The sequence below is a fragment of the Amaranthus tricolor genome, chromosome 16 (genome assembly GCF_026212465.1).
Source record: "Amaranthus tricolor cultivar Red isolate AtriRed21 chromosome 16, ASM2621246v1, whole genome shotgun sequence".
Classification (NCBI taxonomy): Eukaryota; Viridiplantae; Streptophyta; class Magnoliopsida; order Caryophyllales; family Amaranthaceae; genus Amaranthus; species Amaranthus tricolor.
In genome coordinates this window covers 7,355,395-7,372,608 of record NC_080062.1, presented here as the reverse complement: position 1 = coordinate 7,372,608, position 17,214 = coordinate 7,355,395, and the positions used below count along the sequence as shown (strand labels likewise).

At 30.3% G+C, this 17,214-nt stretch overlaps 3 protein-coding genes across 3 annotated transcripts; 1 reads left to right on the top strand and 2 right to left on the bottom strand.

Moving 5' to 3' along the window:
* Positions 1–532: 532 nt before the first annotated feature.
* Positions 533–7,262, top strand: LOC130802790 (hydroxyproline O-arabinosyltransferase 1-like). The gene is made up of 8 exons (XM_057666862.1): positions 533–1,005; positions 3,892–3,959; positions 4,357–4,558; positions 5,137–5,234; positions 5,505–5,574; positions 6,191–6,262; positions 6,596–6,709; positions 6,972–7,262. Exons 1-8 carry the CDS (start codon positions 616–618, stop codon positions 7,050–7,052), a joined length of 1,095 nt encoding a protein of 364 aa, XP_057522845.1. The 5' UTR covers positions 533–615; the 3' UTR covers positions 7,053–7,262.
* Positions 7,263–7,904: 642 nt separating this feature from the next.
* On the bottom strand, positions 7,905–12,015 carry LOC130802789 (flotillin-like protein 4). Its single transcript, XM_057666861.1, has 3 exons — positions 11,176–12,015; positions 9,614–10,015; positions 7,905–8,779 (listed from the first exon to the last, which is right to left on the bottom strand). The coding sequence occupies exons 1-3, from the start codon at positions 11,701–11,703 to the stop codon at positions 8,276–8,278; spliced, it is 1,434 nt and encodes a 477-aa protein (XP_057522844.1). The 5' UTR covers positions 11,704–12,015; the 3' UTR covers positions 7,905–8,275.
* Positions 12,016–14,631: 2,616 nt separating this feature from the next.
* LOC130802788 (40S ribosomal protein S11) lies at positions 14,632–16,804 on the bottom strand. The gene is made up of 6 exons (XM_057666860.1): positions 16,656–16,804; positions 16,530–16,570; positions 16,344–16,444; positions 15,210–15,354; positions 15,035–15,124; positions 14,632–14,898 (listed from the first exon to the last, which is right to left on the bottom strand). Exons 1-6 carry the CDS (start codon positions 16,665–16,667, stop codon positions 14,808–14,810), a joined length of 480 nt encoding a protein of 159 aa, XP_057522843.1. The 5' UTR covers positions 16,668–16,804; the 3' UTR covers positions 14,632–14,807.
* Between the last annotated feature and the right edge of the window lie 410 nt (positions 16,805–17,214).

The window sequence follows — 17,214 nt, the reverse complement described above, 5'->3', positions numbered from 1 at the left end:
TTATTTTCAACAATTATACGATTATATGAATTTAATTAAAAATAATCAATAATTGAGTTTATTTTAACCGGATCAAGCAAAAGTTTGTTTATTTTTAAAAACTCCCCCTTTAAAAAATACAAAATGAAAATATTTAAAATAGACTATATTAAAAATGAGACAATTGTGCAATGCACGATTTTTTTATCATCGACATATATAAACATATGATATTATAAAAATGAAGCCAGAAATATCATGCAGTAGACATGCTCAATTTTTTTTAATTATATGTATAAATTAACTCTATAATTTTAGAAACTGTCAACAATATATTATATATTTTCTAATTTACCCAATTTAATTATAAATAAAAGCTAGTAAAAATAATCTTTTGATAAAAATATTAATAAAGATCAAATATCATGTCATTTTTCTTTAATTAATAAATGAGTTATATTTGTAGAAAAAATTCTTAAAATTTTCCAAAGTTTTGGGTATAAGATATGATATCAATCTCAATTTTCATTTAAAAAAACTTATTTTATATTAAGCCAAACAGAGACAATCAAATAAATCCCCTGTAATTCTATTTCCACAAAACCAACATAAAATCTTAAACAACAATCAAATAAAATGGGATATGGACTCTTCCTAAAAACCCTACTAATCACATTCACAGCAGCAATAATCACATACAACATACTCATTTCCTCAAAAACACCACTCCCATCTTCCATTTTTGTCGATTCTTCAAATGACCCAGTTATTAAACTTCCTAAAAATAGAAAATCCCAATTGGGTTTATCCTCAAAAAGACTATTTCATACTGCTGTAACTGCTTCTGATGGTGTGTATAATGCTTGGCAATGTAGGGTTATGTATTATTGGTTCAAGAAATTTCAAAATCAACCCGGCTCGGAAATGGGCGGGTTTACTAGGATTTTGCATACGGGTCTAGAAGATAAGTTTATGGATGAGATTCCTACTTTTGTTGTTCAACCTCTTCCTCCTGGGAAAGATGAGGTCATTTCATTAATTGTCCATGTGTTTTTTTTTTTTTTTTTTTAAATTTATTTTGGGGCAATGATTTGATTTTTTTGGAATTGGATGGTATTCTTGTTGACATCGTTTATCACACGTCGATAATTAAAAATGGAGTGCATAGTTATTAGTGCATAGTCATTAATTTAATATTTATATTTAATTTATCGACATAGGATAATCATTTTAATAATTCTGTTTAGAGGTTTGCTTAATCTTCTTGACTATTTACTTATATTGGTTTTTCTATGAATTAAGAATGGTGTTAATTTTGTTTTATTTGATAAATGTTTCTTTGAATTTGGTACTGAAAATGATATATATACGGCGAAAAATTAAACTTTGATATTTATGAGGGAAGCATTGCTTTTGCGATTTGTTAGGTTAAAGGGGTGTTTGAGTGTTTGGTGATTACTCCATGTTTAAGGATAGATTTTGAGATGATTGTCAAATGATTGTTGGTTCCACTTCTAATAAAAATAAAATTGTTTTATGGGTTTAACTTGTGAGAAGTATTTTCTTATTAGCTAATTGGTCAACTATTATAAATCTATTTTGTAAAATTTAATTATGAGTATTTGTTTATTACAGATTGATTAAATAAATTAAGCGGGCTTGTTTATTTGCCCTTCGTATTGTTTGATAAAACAACCTCTTACGATCATGTTTTGTAAAATTGTTTTTGATGTTAATTTTAAAAGCTGTATAATTACAAGTTTGCCAAAGCTTTTGAGAGTTTAACACATGTAAAAAAATGTGAATATCCTTGTGCACGTGAATATTATTTCTATTTTCATTTATTTGTCATTTTATATTTGATCGTTCGTTAATTGTTCGTTTCTATTTGACATTTTGAGTTGTTACATTTGTTACTCTTATAAGGAATATAATCTTTCGATTTATATCACAAATTTTGGATAACATTAACTTTGTCCATTCTGATTTTAATATTTTGATAAATAGATGCTATAAATATTTACTTTTTATCAAATTAATTCATTTACAACGTAAACTTGATTATTAAATGTTTGTATTTATTATGATATTATCATTATCAAAGTGAATAAATAATTTATTATACAACAAATTAATATATGCTCATATTAATTATTGATAATTAAAACAAATAAACTTTAAAAGTCTTCAACCATGATAGACGGGAGACAGAATTTAGTTGAAACAATAGTCATATTAATTAGCTTATTCATTATGTAATAATGATTTATTAATTTAAGTCAAAATAAAGATTTACATATATATATATATATATATATATATATATATATTTGGTTTATATAAGGGAATATAGTATTTCAATAAATCATCACATATAGTTTAGTCAATCAATAAATATTACATGTTTTAACTTTTAATAAGTAAATGTTTCCTAAAATATCAAGTCAAATATTAAAAGTTTCCCTGTTGATGATAGAAAAAAGGCAGAAAAATTTTTAATGACTGTGTGACACGTGTCACAAGTCGTTTCTTTATTAATATATTTTATTGATTACATGTTTTAAAAAGTAAATGTTTCCTATAATATCAAGTCAAATATTAAAAGTTTCCCTATTGATGAAAGGCAGAAAAATTTTTAATAACTGTGTGACACGTGTCACAAGTCGTTTTTTTATTAATATATTTTATTTTATTGATTGATGATTGATGCTTATAATTCCTACATATATTTATTATTGATAATTAAGACAAATAAACTTTAAAAGTCTTCAACCATGATAGATAGGAGAGAGAATTTAGTTGGAAAAATAGCCACATTAATTAGCTTATACATTATGCGATAATGATTTATTAATTTAAGTCAAAATAAAGATTTACATGTATATTTTTTTGGTTTATGTAAGGAAATATAGTATTTCAATAAATCATCAGATATAGTTATAGTCAATCAATAAATATTACATGTTTTAGTGAGTAATTGTTTTCTTAAATATCAAGTCAAATATCAAAATTTTCCCTGTTAATGATAGTAAAAAAGCAGGAAAATTTTTAATGACAGTGTGACACGTGACACAAGTCATTTCTTCATTAATATATTTTATATATTTTATTAATTGATGCTTATGATTTCTACATATTTTCCACTAACTTTATTTTAATATTTTTGTATTGTTTATGATCCACACATGTTTTTTTCACTAAGTAAAAAAATATGAGATGATCCTTACTTTTTTTCTCCATCAAATTTATTTTATTACTCAATAATTAATATATCCACCATTTAGAAAATTTAATTTTTTTAATTCACGTAATTATTTCTTGTGAGAACTTTTTAAGGAACTGAGGAAGAATTAATTACAACATCTTAGCCTAAAGCTAATTTGAAAAGATAAATATTCAATTAAATTATAGAACTAATTTCATAAGCTAATAGTCAATAGATTAAGCTAAAAATTAATAGACCTTATTTTAACCTTGAGCTTTTGGTTAAGATCCTGATTTATATTAATTCTTAATTTATAAATTATGATATAATCAAGTTCAATATCTCTCAACGTGGAGATTCTTACACCTTTAGAATGCTTGAAGAATTATTTTTTTAATTTCAAAATCCTTTATAATGTGGCTGATGTACAATGAAGTAGACTTATTATTGTGACTTTAGACTTGTATATTTATGGGGGTGGATACGTGGTATATATAATCTCGCTTATAGAAATTATAATCAGGGTTTGGGAAGGGAAGAAAGACGGCAACTCATACCCATAAAAGAGAGTGCGGTCAGTGTATATATAACTAAGTGTAGTTTGTTCAATTTGTTTATAAACTGTTCTCATGGTTTTACTTAGATCCATATATTGGAGCCCCATCGATCTTTCTATTGTTGCTCATATCCACATTTTGAACTTGTAGGGATACATAGTTCTGAACAGACCTTGGGCATTTGTGCAATGGCTTCAACAAGCAGACATTAAAGAAGAGTATGCAACCTTACACTTATAAACTATACAAACATCTTACTATTTTTCTGACGGGTCATTTGGTTATTGGTATTAAATAATGGAATTGAAAATGAATTTTATTTTTAATTTTCATAAAATATAACTTGTTTTTTTAAGAATTTTTCACTACTGTCCAATACTATGTTTATAATTGGTAATGAATGAGAATGAATTTTATAAGAAAAAAAATGAAATTAAAAGAGTAGAATAAGCATGATCATAAACCTTAAAATAGATTTTTTAGCTGAATTACTTCAAATTCATTACGATTTCCACTGTTTAATACCAACAACCAAACAACCCGTTAATATTTTTTTGTCCCGGGGAACAAATGGATATTATCACTTTCTTAAGATAATTCCTAACTGTAATGCAGTTACATACTAATGGCAGAGCCAGACCACCTTATTGTGAAGCCTATACCTAATTTATCCCGTGTTGGACGTGGAGCAGCTTTTCCTTTCTTTTATATTGAACCTAAAAAGTATGAATCTGTACTTCGGAAGTTTTTCCCGGAGAGTAAGGGGCCAATATCAGATATTGATCCCATTGGTAATTCTCCTGTCATTATTGCTAAGGTATATAACTTGTCTACTCTAGCGCTTTTATCGATCTTACTTTTGCGTCTCAAATAAAAGCTTAAGCTCATAATTGAGACCTCAGGATATGTTATATATTCAATCACATGACATCTTTTCACACAAAAAGTCATTTGGGTTAATGCAGCGCAAGTTTCCCTGATGCTTGCCCCTAATAATTCCACTTGGAAGCAGGGGAGATTTTGAACATGTTCAACATGTTCGACTGCAGAGCCCCAAAAAATTAAAAGCTTTAATATTAAATTACGTAATATATGTTAAGTGTTTTAAAATACTAAGTTAGAAAAATATCAATTTTTTTTGAAATTGCGTAGGACTTTCAAAGAATTTGCCAATTTTTGCTCTAGTTTTGCTAGGAAGGAATGGTATATGAGATTCGAACCTGTAATTTTTCATTTCATTTGCTTTTAATACTATGTCAAGAAATGAATTGAACCAAAAGCTTAAGGCGATGGTTGAGGGTTGAGAGTTGAGATCCTTAGATATGTTATTATACTCCATCGTTAATCGTTGTCATCATCAATCATCATCTTATTCTTTTGATCGATCCTTTATAGGATTCCCTCCGGAAGATAGCTCCCACATGGAAGAATATTTCAATCGAAATGAAGCATGATCCCGAGTCCGACAAGGCTTTTGGTTGGGTTCTTGAGATGTAAGTTTTGTTTTAGTAGCTTGATGAATCGGTTAGTGGTTGTACATAACCTATGTTACTCGGACTCTTCATTTTGCTTCACGTACCCATGTCTAATCCTTGATGCTTGGACATTAGTATGACATTTAAACATTTTTTTTAGGTGTAAAATTTAATATTTAGACGTATTCAATACTTGAACATATACCAGTTATCGACATCGGTATCCAAATCCAAGTAACATAGTTCATAACACATATATTTGACTGTCATGCTGCTATGAATGTGTAGGTACGCTTATGCAGTGGCGTCTGCCCTTCACGGCGTAAAGAACATCTTGTACAAAAATTTCATGATTCAGGTTTGGTCTATTACATTTCTTTACCCTTATGTCAATAATTCGCTAGTAATTTCTTTTTTGAATTTGCGATTCGCTCAAAATTACCTAAAGTAGCTCAAAACCGACCATGATTCACTTTTTTAATTTGCGTTTTGCGAAGAGATTAATAAATCATGTAACAGTGCTTCTATGTAATGCTTGGTTTCTTTCCGCCACGTTTTACTCTCAACACTAATTAGCTTTGAATAATCTAGTATCTGTTATAATATATAGTTGTAGCTTAACTTCATAGTAGGATGATCATATGATATCTAAATGAAGCTTGATCATTGAGATTGCATCTAATTGTGAGACCGCAATGTGCATATTTTGCCTCTGATGCATATTATACTCAGAGTATATATATTATGATATAGCAAGTGATAGAAGGTTTTGATATAAAATAATAGGAGCCTTAAATATAAAAAGCACATAGGATCGTAAAGTTTTTACTTCGTCTCTAATAACAAGGATAAGATTGCGTATATAATTGTTCCTAGAGCCCATATACTATAAGGGGATTTTGATGATCTACAAATACATGCCATTTTGCACACTTTGATACTCATATGTTTGTATTTGGTTTTATGTAAACCAGCCTCCATGGGACACAGAAGTGGGTACAGCGTACATCATTCATTACACTTATGGATGTGACTATGATATGAAGGTATACATACTCTCTCCTCTCAAATGATATCCATGCCTGTTTTCATCTATTAAAAGGATTAGTGCAATAATAAGGCTGTATTGTATTGTATCGTACCCGTTGTATCGTATACTTTTTCAGATTTATCGAACTGGGATTACCTGTATCATAGTATTTAAGGCCGCATCAAGTGATATTTCGAGGTTAGGCCGATAATTGGCACTACAATAAACACTTCACCCCGTCACCGCCTCATCGTGTCCATTACCACAACTGTGACCATTATCGCATTTTTGCACTATGGTTAAAGGGCATTTTCGAATTGAGTTGAAGTTTTTAGGTCCTATTATGCAGGGTCAGCTAACATATGGAAAGATCGGAGAATGGCGATTTGATAAGAGATCCTACGAGGATGCTCCTCCTCCAAGAAACTTGACACTTCCACCACCCGGTGTTCCTCAAAGTGTGGTATAGTTTTGTTCTATGCTATATGTTATACAATTCAATATTAATAGTGATTTAATCAGATGACCCAGGCCATAGTTTGGGCAAGTCTTAGTCTAGATTCCCCTTGCATGTATAATCACTTTTTAAATAGTCGTTTTTAAATTGTCTTTTGTTGTTATATTCCGTTACTCTAATATCACTAAGTGGTTCCACATTGGCGGGATTTGGAGGGTTCAGTACACATTCTTACCCTAATAAACATACTTGTTCTTGCCAATTTCAGGTGACGCTTGTAAAGATGGTAAATGAGGCAACAGCAAACATACCTGACTGGGATTCATCGAGATTTGCTTCAATCCGCTGAATTACAGCTTAACATAGATCAAAATAAACATAGTAAGAGATTCTTGAAGCTAAATAATTGTTTGTATTGTTATTTAGCAAATTTAATTTATGTTGTAATGGTCCATAACTTAATTTGTAATAAACTGAAAATCTTTTGAATAGCCTTTTAAGACTTTTGCATGAATATAGCAAATTTCCCATCCAAGTTGGCATCTGCTGAGATTTTGATCACCTAAGGGTGAATTTAATACTCCCTCTTATTCATTGATAAAGGGATATTTGGGTTATGTACCAAAACCAAAGACGGGTGGGAAACCACTTAAAAGTGGGTGGAAAACTCTTTTTTTCCATTAAGGGCATTAATATTTATATGTTGTTGTATTGTTGTAGTATAGGTAAAAGAGTAAAAAAGAATGACAAAAATAAAAATAGGACATAATTAATGAATTGACCCAATAAGAAAATGTTCCTAAAACAATAAATAGGAGGGAGTATGAAACTTTAATTGAATTTAATTGGATTTCATGTGGGTAGACCCTTAAAACAATTAAAATATAGGAACTTTAGATATACAAAAGTATAATAGCACTTGTATTAGACCGTCTCATCATGAAATGGGCTCATATCAACTTATTTTTCTAATTGATCAATTTAAGATTGTAAGTAATCATTTTATGCTAATCACTTTAAAAAGATTATAATTGGTCATTTTAAAATAGGAAAAAAAATTATATTTCTATCCTTCTTTAATTTTTTTTTTTTCATTTTCTTCATCAATTCTCCAACATCTTTAAGATTACTTCATGAACACTACTTTTGGTTGATACAACTACAAATTAAGATATCGATGGCTAAAGAAGCATAAATATTATGAACAAAAAACTTTCATACTATGAGCACACCATATATCAACAATACACTTTTACATTAACATACACCCAACAAACAAATAACATAGATTTTCATGCTTATACTTCCTCAGTTTCATATAATACTTGTACTTATTATTTTTTTTGGTTGTTTCACTTACTTGTAGTATTTTCATTTTTGGAAAAAATCAATTTAATAATTCTTAATTTTACGCTTACTTTATTTTCACTCGTCACGTTATTACTTTTTCACATATCGTTCAAAAGAAGACAAAAAAGACAAAAATACATTGAAAATGATCATTTTTCTTAGTTTTTGTGCCACCATCAAAAATGCAACTAATTCAGAATAGACACCCTAATCAAATGAACGTCAATGGCCATTATCCTTAAGGGTACCCAACCAAGTAGGAGGAACCATCCCCGTTTGCTCTTGAACCGTCTTAAACAAAGGTGGCAAACTCCGATACACATTAGCAACCTCAGCCATAGCCGAACCGCCATCAGCACCACCACCACCACCACCACTCGTCCAAACACTAATCTTAGGTTGCAACCCCTTGATTGCTTCAGCATTAGTCTTAGCAATGTCTTGAAACATGCCATTATTAATCATCATATAATCCCTAAGTGCACCATAATTGCCACCAAGTGCTTCTAATAAAGTACGTATGTATGTTCCTTGTGCTTGAGCTAGGGCTAATATTCCTTCAGCCTCCTTTTTCTTGGCATAAAGATCAGCATCAGCTGCTTGTTGTCTTGTGTAAAATGATGCTTCAGCAAGTGCTTTTTGTGCAGCTGCTTCTTTTTCTTTCTTAAATAGTGTTGCTTCTGCTGATTTTTGTTGTTGGTATAACTCCCAATTTGCTTCTTGTACCTTTTTACATTGTCATTTACCATGTTAATACAAGGCATAGCCTCATAAGTGTCTCCATTGGAGAAAGTTTTGAATGGTCAAACAAGTATTTGATAAAAAACTTTTTAGTCAAATTAAAATGCTGTCTTTTTTATTGTCTTTTCACTTTTCAAATTATTGTTTTCTCTACAAAAAATGATAAAAACTAATATTTATCAAACATCTCTATAACAATTGGTCAGGTAATACTTTTAACTGGTCAAGAACCAATTACAACTATTTGTCAAACAGAATTTATATATATATCAAAAATTACTCAAGATTATTATAAAGGTGGTAATACATAAGGGGTGTTTGGCAAAATAGAATATTAGACAATTTTAGATTATTTTGATGCAGATAGAGAGTTGGATATTCAATTATCCAATGTTAATGTTTGGTAAATTAGCTAGTTGAAATAACTTATTGTATTGAATAAGTTGTTTTTGAACAAACTGCTCATAACAACAAGTTCAAAAATTAGCTGGTTAAATCAATTAATAAAATTAGTTGGTCAAATCAGCCATTGTAATAACCTACAAGCAATCAGCCATTCGCCAAACTCCCGAATAATATCTCATAGTGTGTTCAGTAAATAGTTTATTAGACAATTTTAGCTTATTTTAGCACAAATAGGAGGTTGAGTGGTCAAACCATCTAATGCTAATATTTGGTGAATTCGTTAATTGAAACAACTTATTGTTATTAATAAGCTGTGAACAAGCTAAGCCGCTTATAGCAACGAGTTATCAGTCACTCCAATCAGTTAGCGACTATCAGTCGTTTGTCAAACGAACAAATGAAGATAAAACATACCTTAGTCTCATACTCCACGCTAGCTTTACTCAAAAACTCAGCCTTCAACTTCTCAGTTTGAGTCATAGCATTCATCCTCTCAACCTCTCTTTGCAATTCAGCTTCTCTTAATTTAACAGCTTTATCAGCTTCAACTTGAGCAACTTGAGCATCTTTAGTCCAGCCAGCTTTTTTCATGGCTAATTCAGCATTAGCTTCAGCTACTTCAGCAATCCTACCATTCTCATAAATTTGAACTTCTGCTCCAATTTTAATCTCTTCTTTTTTGGCTTGTCCTGTTCTTTGAACTGATATTATCTTTGTTTCTGCATCTATTTTTGATGCATTTTGTAATGTCTCTCCTTCTCTTAACTTTGCTCCTATTTCTCCCTTTTTTCTTGCTTCTGCTACATCTATTTTTGCCTGTTCTTACACATGTCAAATCAGTGGCGGATACAGCAAAAAAAAGTGATAGTCAAAAAAATTTAAGTAAAATCATTTCATGGGTTTCAAATGCTGATCACTTATATGAAAGACAATATATTAACCATATCATTTAAACCACATTAACATATACTTTTTATCTAGAATTTAAGTAATTTGAAATATCTCAATAACTACACACTAGATCTGTCTATGTGTCAAATGTCATACACGAAGATTGTTAATACAAAATAATGTGAATCAAGTCCATACGAAAGGGTCTCAATTTTTTTTCAATGGATACATTACAAAATATATATAATTCGTTGTACGAATTAACTAGCCAATAAAATCATGTGTACTTCTCATTTATTACATTTTCAAATACGCACATTCAACTCCCAAAGTTTTGTTCAATTTACATATATAGTTTGCACGAGAAAATTAGTATAATAACTTTAATTTGTCCACTATATTTCCTTCTTAAATTTCAACTTTTAAGTGAAAAGTTAGATTGATGACCATAACCTTGATCATGTTCAACACCAACGTAAATTTTGAACTTTCGTATGATACGACCATGTGAGTTATTTATTTAGAAGATTGTTTACCTATATTTCTTTTACCTTTGACTCAAACTAATTATTAGTATTTTTTTTTATCGTGGCTAGTTTGGTTATTAGTATCAAAAAATAAACATAAAAATAATTTGCTAGTGTAAATATTATGAAATGTATTATGTCATTTCCATGTTAATGGAACTTTAATTATAAAAAAGTTTTTTTCTTCACAATTTTCTATAACCACCAAATATCACCTTATTAAATGGTAACGCATTTAAACACATTTTGTGAAGAAAATGATATATGAGAAATAAAAAGCATAACCGTTAAAATTGTCAAGCAATTTTTCAATTAATATTACTCTAATGTTTCATTATCATTCCCATCATTTAATACCAACTACCATATGAACCGTTAAATTATATAATTTTTCAAAAATACAATAAAAAAAATATTAATAAAGACCGAAAATCGCGGCTGAAATGATCTCAATTGCTATATATTCATTAATTTGTTGTTAATTATGATGTAAATGTCATATAATAATTTTTTATCAGTAAATTAATAAAAATTTAAGAAAGGTAAGAAATTCCAAACCTGATTGGCAGCTTCCATTTGAGTCTTTTGTCCCAAATAAGAGAAATACTCATGACCAGGAATATCCACCAATTGTTTAATATTAGCATTATAAATAACAAGCCCAAATTGATCAAGTTCTAGCTGAACTTTATCAAAAACTTCTTGCTTAAACTTCTTTGCACCACTAAAAACTTCCTCCATAGTCATAGAAGCCGCAAGTACTCGAGTCTCGCCCTCGATCACACCCTGCACGAGCTCCTCGACATGGTGCGATAGCTTGTCGTGTGGTGCGATAAGTTTTGCGTACTTAACTAATGAGTCATGGTCATCTGCCCTAGGCCCTATTGTGAATACAGCTGGTAAGATGAATGGGAGTTTTTCCGAGCTCATGGCTTGCACCTCGAACGTGTAATTGACCGGAGAAATGTCGAATTTTGTGCACGATTGGCCGGGCACCACCCATGCTTTCTTGGCTAGTTTTATGTCGCCGATTCCTACTCCGGTTATGACTAGATATTCGGATGCACTTGCTACTTTGTAGTACATTATTTAAGATTGGATTAAAACAGAATTGGTTGGTACGAGGTTGTTATTTATGTTATGGGTGTAACAATTTGGATGATTAATTCGAGATTAAGTGTTCTGAATTCAAATTTTGGGGTCGGATAAGTGGATAACAGAATTGGTGAAGAATTATATTTGAGGATGAGGTGCAAGAATTTGGATCAAGTTGAGGATTTTACAGATAGAAATCTTAGGATCAGATAAAAACAGAACTGGTATATTTGAAGATGAGGTGCAACAATTTGGATCAATTCCAGAATGTTTTCAGATTGAAACCAAGTTGTTGTGGAGCACTTGGAGAAGACGATTATTTATAGTATTTATTTAATTGTATTTGATCATGAAAATTTTGCAACATTTACGTAGTCAATGATGAAATTCTTACTATTCTGCAAGTAGAATAACTTTCCCTAAAGAAATTCATATACCACGTCTTATTAATTATTTAACAATTCTTACTTGAGACCTCTTTTCTAAAAATGCGTGCCTTTAAGTATAATGTGAAAAATTACATAATATATTTGGGGTTATAACATAATATATTTAGAGTTGTAACAATTTAAATTTTAAGTAATAATATAATATATATGGAGTTATAACAACATACATTTAGGGTTATAATATAATATATTTAGTGTGATAAAAATAATATACCATCAAACACAGACCATTACATACCGAACTAATATTATGTTATGACCCCAAATATAATATGTTATAACCACAAATATATGTTGTTGTAACCTCATATATATTATGTTATAACCGTAAATATATATATTGTTATAGCTTCGAATATATTATGTTATAACCCCATATAAATTATGTTATAATCCTCAAATATATGCTGGTATAACACCAAATATATTACGTTATAATCCCAAATAAATGTTGTTATAACTCCAATAATGTTCCACAATGTGTTAAGGTTTTAATTAAAAAGAGAGGAAAATTAAATTGCATGAATGGCTTTAAAAAAAAGAATTAAAATATATGAATAAGACTAAAAAATAATATTGTCTATAATAAATAAGAAAATAAAACCAAATAAATAGGACAACATAAAAGTATAAAACAAATTGAAAAACATGATTGGAAATAAAAAAATAAAGCAAATTGAAAAATATAATTCAAAATAGAAAAATAAGGCAAATTAAAGATAAAAAAGAATATTTCTATTTTGCAAGAAATTTCATAGTAATATTCCATCTATTGCAAAAAATTAAAATTATTGACCAAGGTCATGCAGATTATTATGATCAATATGCCAAACTCAAAACAAGCATAGTAGCTGGTAGCTACTGGTTTTTTCATCAGAAATTTCAGACAATATTACTTTTTTTGTCTTTCTAATTTGCATTATTTTTTATTTTAATTTGTCTAATTGATTTTTTTTTATATTTGGTAATGCTCACTTTTTTTTATTTTATCTATAAATTTATTCTCTCTACTCCATTTTAACTACTCATTTTTATCATTCATTATACTTTTGTCTCATTCTCCAACTTAATTTCTGTTTTCACTAAATTACATTCATATTATATCAATGCGTTATGGAAGGGGCGAACGGAATAACTTAGTATGTCAATGTTAGACCTATTATTCATAATCATTTCTCAACTTATATCTAAAACAAGGAGTAGTTTTCCATGTATTACACTTTCTCCATTTCAAAAAACTTGCAATATTTGACTTTTTTACATAGTCTAATGCACTAATTCAATTCTTAATATCTCTAATTACATACTATATAGAATAAAAAATTATAAAAATTTGAAAAAAATATTTGAATTTAGACGAATCACAGAAAATCACACTTAATTATATTTCAACTTATAAATTAAAATCTAATCACAAATTAAGAGTGATAAATAAATAGTGCAATACTTCTAATATTGTAAGTAATCTAAAACAGGGAAAGTATCTTGTATGATTCTATTTTAGTAACTTGCAAGGTGGTTTCTTGCACGACTTCGTTTAATATACCAGTTGATAACATTGAGATTAATTAATTGCATTAGCTGATAATAGTCCTAAACAATCTGTCACGATACATAATTCCCATTCCCCGGCATCAAATATCAATATTATTAAAACTAGGTCAATTCCATTCCGATTGGAATGACGACTAATCAAAATTTCAAACCTGCATTATTTGGATATGCTTGAATGAAAATTCCACGTACTTACAAAGAAATTTAGCCAGCATCAGTGAGCAGCATGAAAAAGGCAAATTTTTATATGAGATGATTTCATTATAAGTTACTCTTTATAGATAAGCTAAACAACCCAACTAAAACAATTATTAGCATATAAGCTCCTTATTTAGTATCGTCTTACGATGATCTTTAATAAGAGTAGCTCTGAAAAGAATACCACTATTATAACTGGCCTCCATCTAATTAACGGTCTAATGCACACAACTTTGTGTTCAAAACATTGAATCATTTGATTTAAAACATATTTGACTCAACTTCAAAATGAATATAAAATTATGTGAAACCAATATATACACAACTTAATTTCAAAACAAAAATATAACCCAAAATTAACCCTATGACCCAAATAAACACCTATAAGGATCTACAAACTACAATCATCATTTACACCTTTATATGAGTACGTATTAATTTATCACGTAAACATAATTAAAATCAAACATTATTAGCAATTTTGCTCCCAGATTTCTCAATGACGGCTTTAAAAGTCTCACTTAAATATGTTTTAAATCAAATGATTAAAACATCATGATGTCATATACTCAATACATATTTTTTGAGGCAGGTCAAAATTGAGATGGAGCAACCAATCACCACATTGAATTGCTTCAAAACAGACCATATGTAAAATATAAACCGATTCCAAGGTAACCCTTTGGGTCCGAATGAAAAGCTCAAGCAAACATGGAACTAGAGAATTTTCGATATCGGATTAGACAGCAATATCAAAATTAAGGAACTGATTTGACAAAAAGAAAAATATCAAGACCAGACATAGAAGCACTCGTACAAGCATATATGAAAATACATGAATAAAGTTCCTCCGACTGCTATCGTAATTTGCCAAAAAGAGAGCCAAAATCTGGTTTACATGCCAGTGAATGCCTTCTTGCCACCAGCGGCTGATCCAGCTGGGATAACCTTCAATACATTGAATCTCACTGTCTTTGATAGGGGCCTGCGCGAAAGAAAGATGGCAGGGATCCATTCAATACACAATTTCAAGTATTTCGGAAATATTAAAAAGATAAGATCACATTATTCAGAAACAAAACGAATGCTAAAATGGTTTAGTGAAATGAATGTGAACAAACCTGCACTGTCCAATGATGACATGGTCGCCTTCCTTCACACGGAAACAAGGTGAAATGTGAGCGGAAATGTTGGAGTGCCTCTTCTCGTACCTAAGAACACATGATTAGTACAAAAATTGTAACAATGGAAGAAAGAAAAAAGAACAGACAGAAAAGTACTAAAAGACCAACCAACCTTTGGTACTTCTTGATGTAGTGAAGGTAGTTGCGCCGAACAATGATGGTTCTTTGCATCTTAGCACTATGGCAGGTACCAGCAAGGATACGCCCTCTAATAGAAACATTGCCGGTGAATGGGCATTTCTTGTCAATGTATGTTCCTAAATAGACATAGGGTGGCAAATGGTGAGCTATCTTAAACAAGAATTTTTTTTTTTTTGCGCTATCTTAAACAAGAGTTACATACAATATGAAATCACCAGTTTGGTAGCTTTGGTTCTACAAAGATGTCCCAACTTGAAAACATAACGAGAAGAGAAAATTATCATAGCAACACTTTCCAACTCAAAAGAGCACAACAGCCATTATCAAAAGCAACCGGAGTAACTCAACCACATAAACAAATGACCTATATAGAGGTCCAAAAACATTTTCATGACAGAAGCAACCAAGGGAAGCAATATCAAAGAAGAATAACAGTTTCCAAATTATATCTCATGGTATCGGTCAATATTTGCCGGGGCATCGATTGTATCACTATGTTACCACATTCATAAACCACACTGTTGCAATTACGAAGAACTAGGAATGATTGTTAAAGAAATACAAAAACATCCTTTAACAGAAATTCTAATAATGAATCCAAATTAGATCACAAAAAAATGAATAAAAAACATTCCTAACAAAATGCAAACTTTGATGATTTCACATAAACACACCGCAAAATGCATCAAAATAGAAGCTACAAATGAACCAACAGTAAAAGATCTGCCTCACATTTTATCCGCTTCAGCTTTTCATAAGTGCACCACAATTCAACAAATTCTGTAACCTTTTATCAATGTAAAAGCATTACAGTAAAAGGAATTCCTCTTCACCAACAACCAGAAGTGCTCATCAGTCAGAATAAATGCTCACTTACTCTCTCAAAGCTACAACTTTTATTCATAACGAAACACTGTCTACTGTAAGTAATTAAGTATTTAAGAACACTAAACACAATCACTCAATTCTAATATCATTCAATCAGCATCACCACATCATCTATCAATGAAACCTTCTAAATCCAGAAAGAACATTTTTGACTATTGATCGTCGATCAAAACACAAACTAAACAGCAAAATAAAATGTTTAAACGAAAGTAAATACCTTCGATTGCATCACGAGGAGTCTTGAATCCCAAACCAATGCTCTTCCAGAATCTATTTCCTCCTTTTCCAGGCCTCTTTCCTTTCCCTGATTTCTTCGACCTACATAAATTGATCACCGATTTCAACCTTTTGAAAAGAAACTCGACGCTCAAAACAAACAATTACAGTCTGAAGGATCACTTACGAAAGGAAAACTTTCGGCTGTTTCAAAAATGCCTTCTCGGTCTGTTCAATCACAAAGAAAATATACATTAGACTCCATGAAGTTAAAATTTTACAAAAAAGGATAGAAATAGAGAAGATAAGAAACCTGTTCCGCCATTGTTAGGGTTTGAGAAAGTTTCAAGTGCAACAGGAAATCGATTTACGGCACACACAAAACCCTAATGCAGCAAAGAAAGAAAGTTATGGAAATGAAAGAGATTTTATAGTCCAGTGAGGGTTACATAGTTTTACTATGATTTGGGCTTTTAGATTGGGTTAAGGCCCAAATTTTGTTTTAAGTCAATAAAGACAGAAAATCATAATTTTTTTGGAGCTTGTGCCTCTTCCTCTCAAAAACACTCTTTCAACGCTTTGGGCCCCACATTCCACCCTCCGGCACGGATTTCCCATTTACATCACCATTGTACCCAAATTGCCCCTACCTGATACTTTCTCCGGTTATTTGAATTTGCATCATGAGATTCAAATATGTAAGAGTTTTTCGATTTTTATGGTGCAAACTTGAAGAACATGCAGAGTAGTATGCAATGAGTCCAAAGACTATCTGCATAGAATGGTTTGGTAATTTGTCATCACATTTTCATTTTAGTACGTCCTTTCAAATTTCGAAATAGATAACATGCATTACAGTTACTCTCACTAGC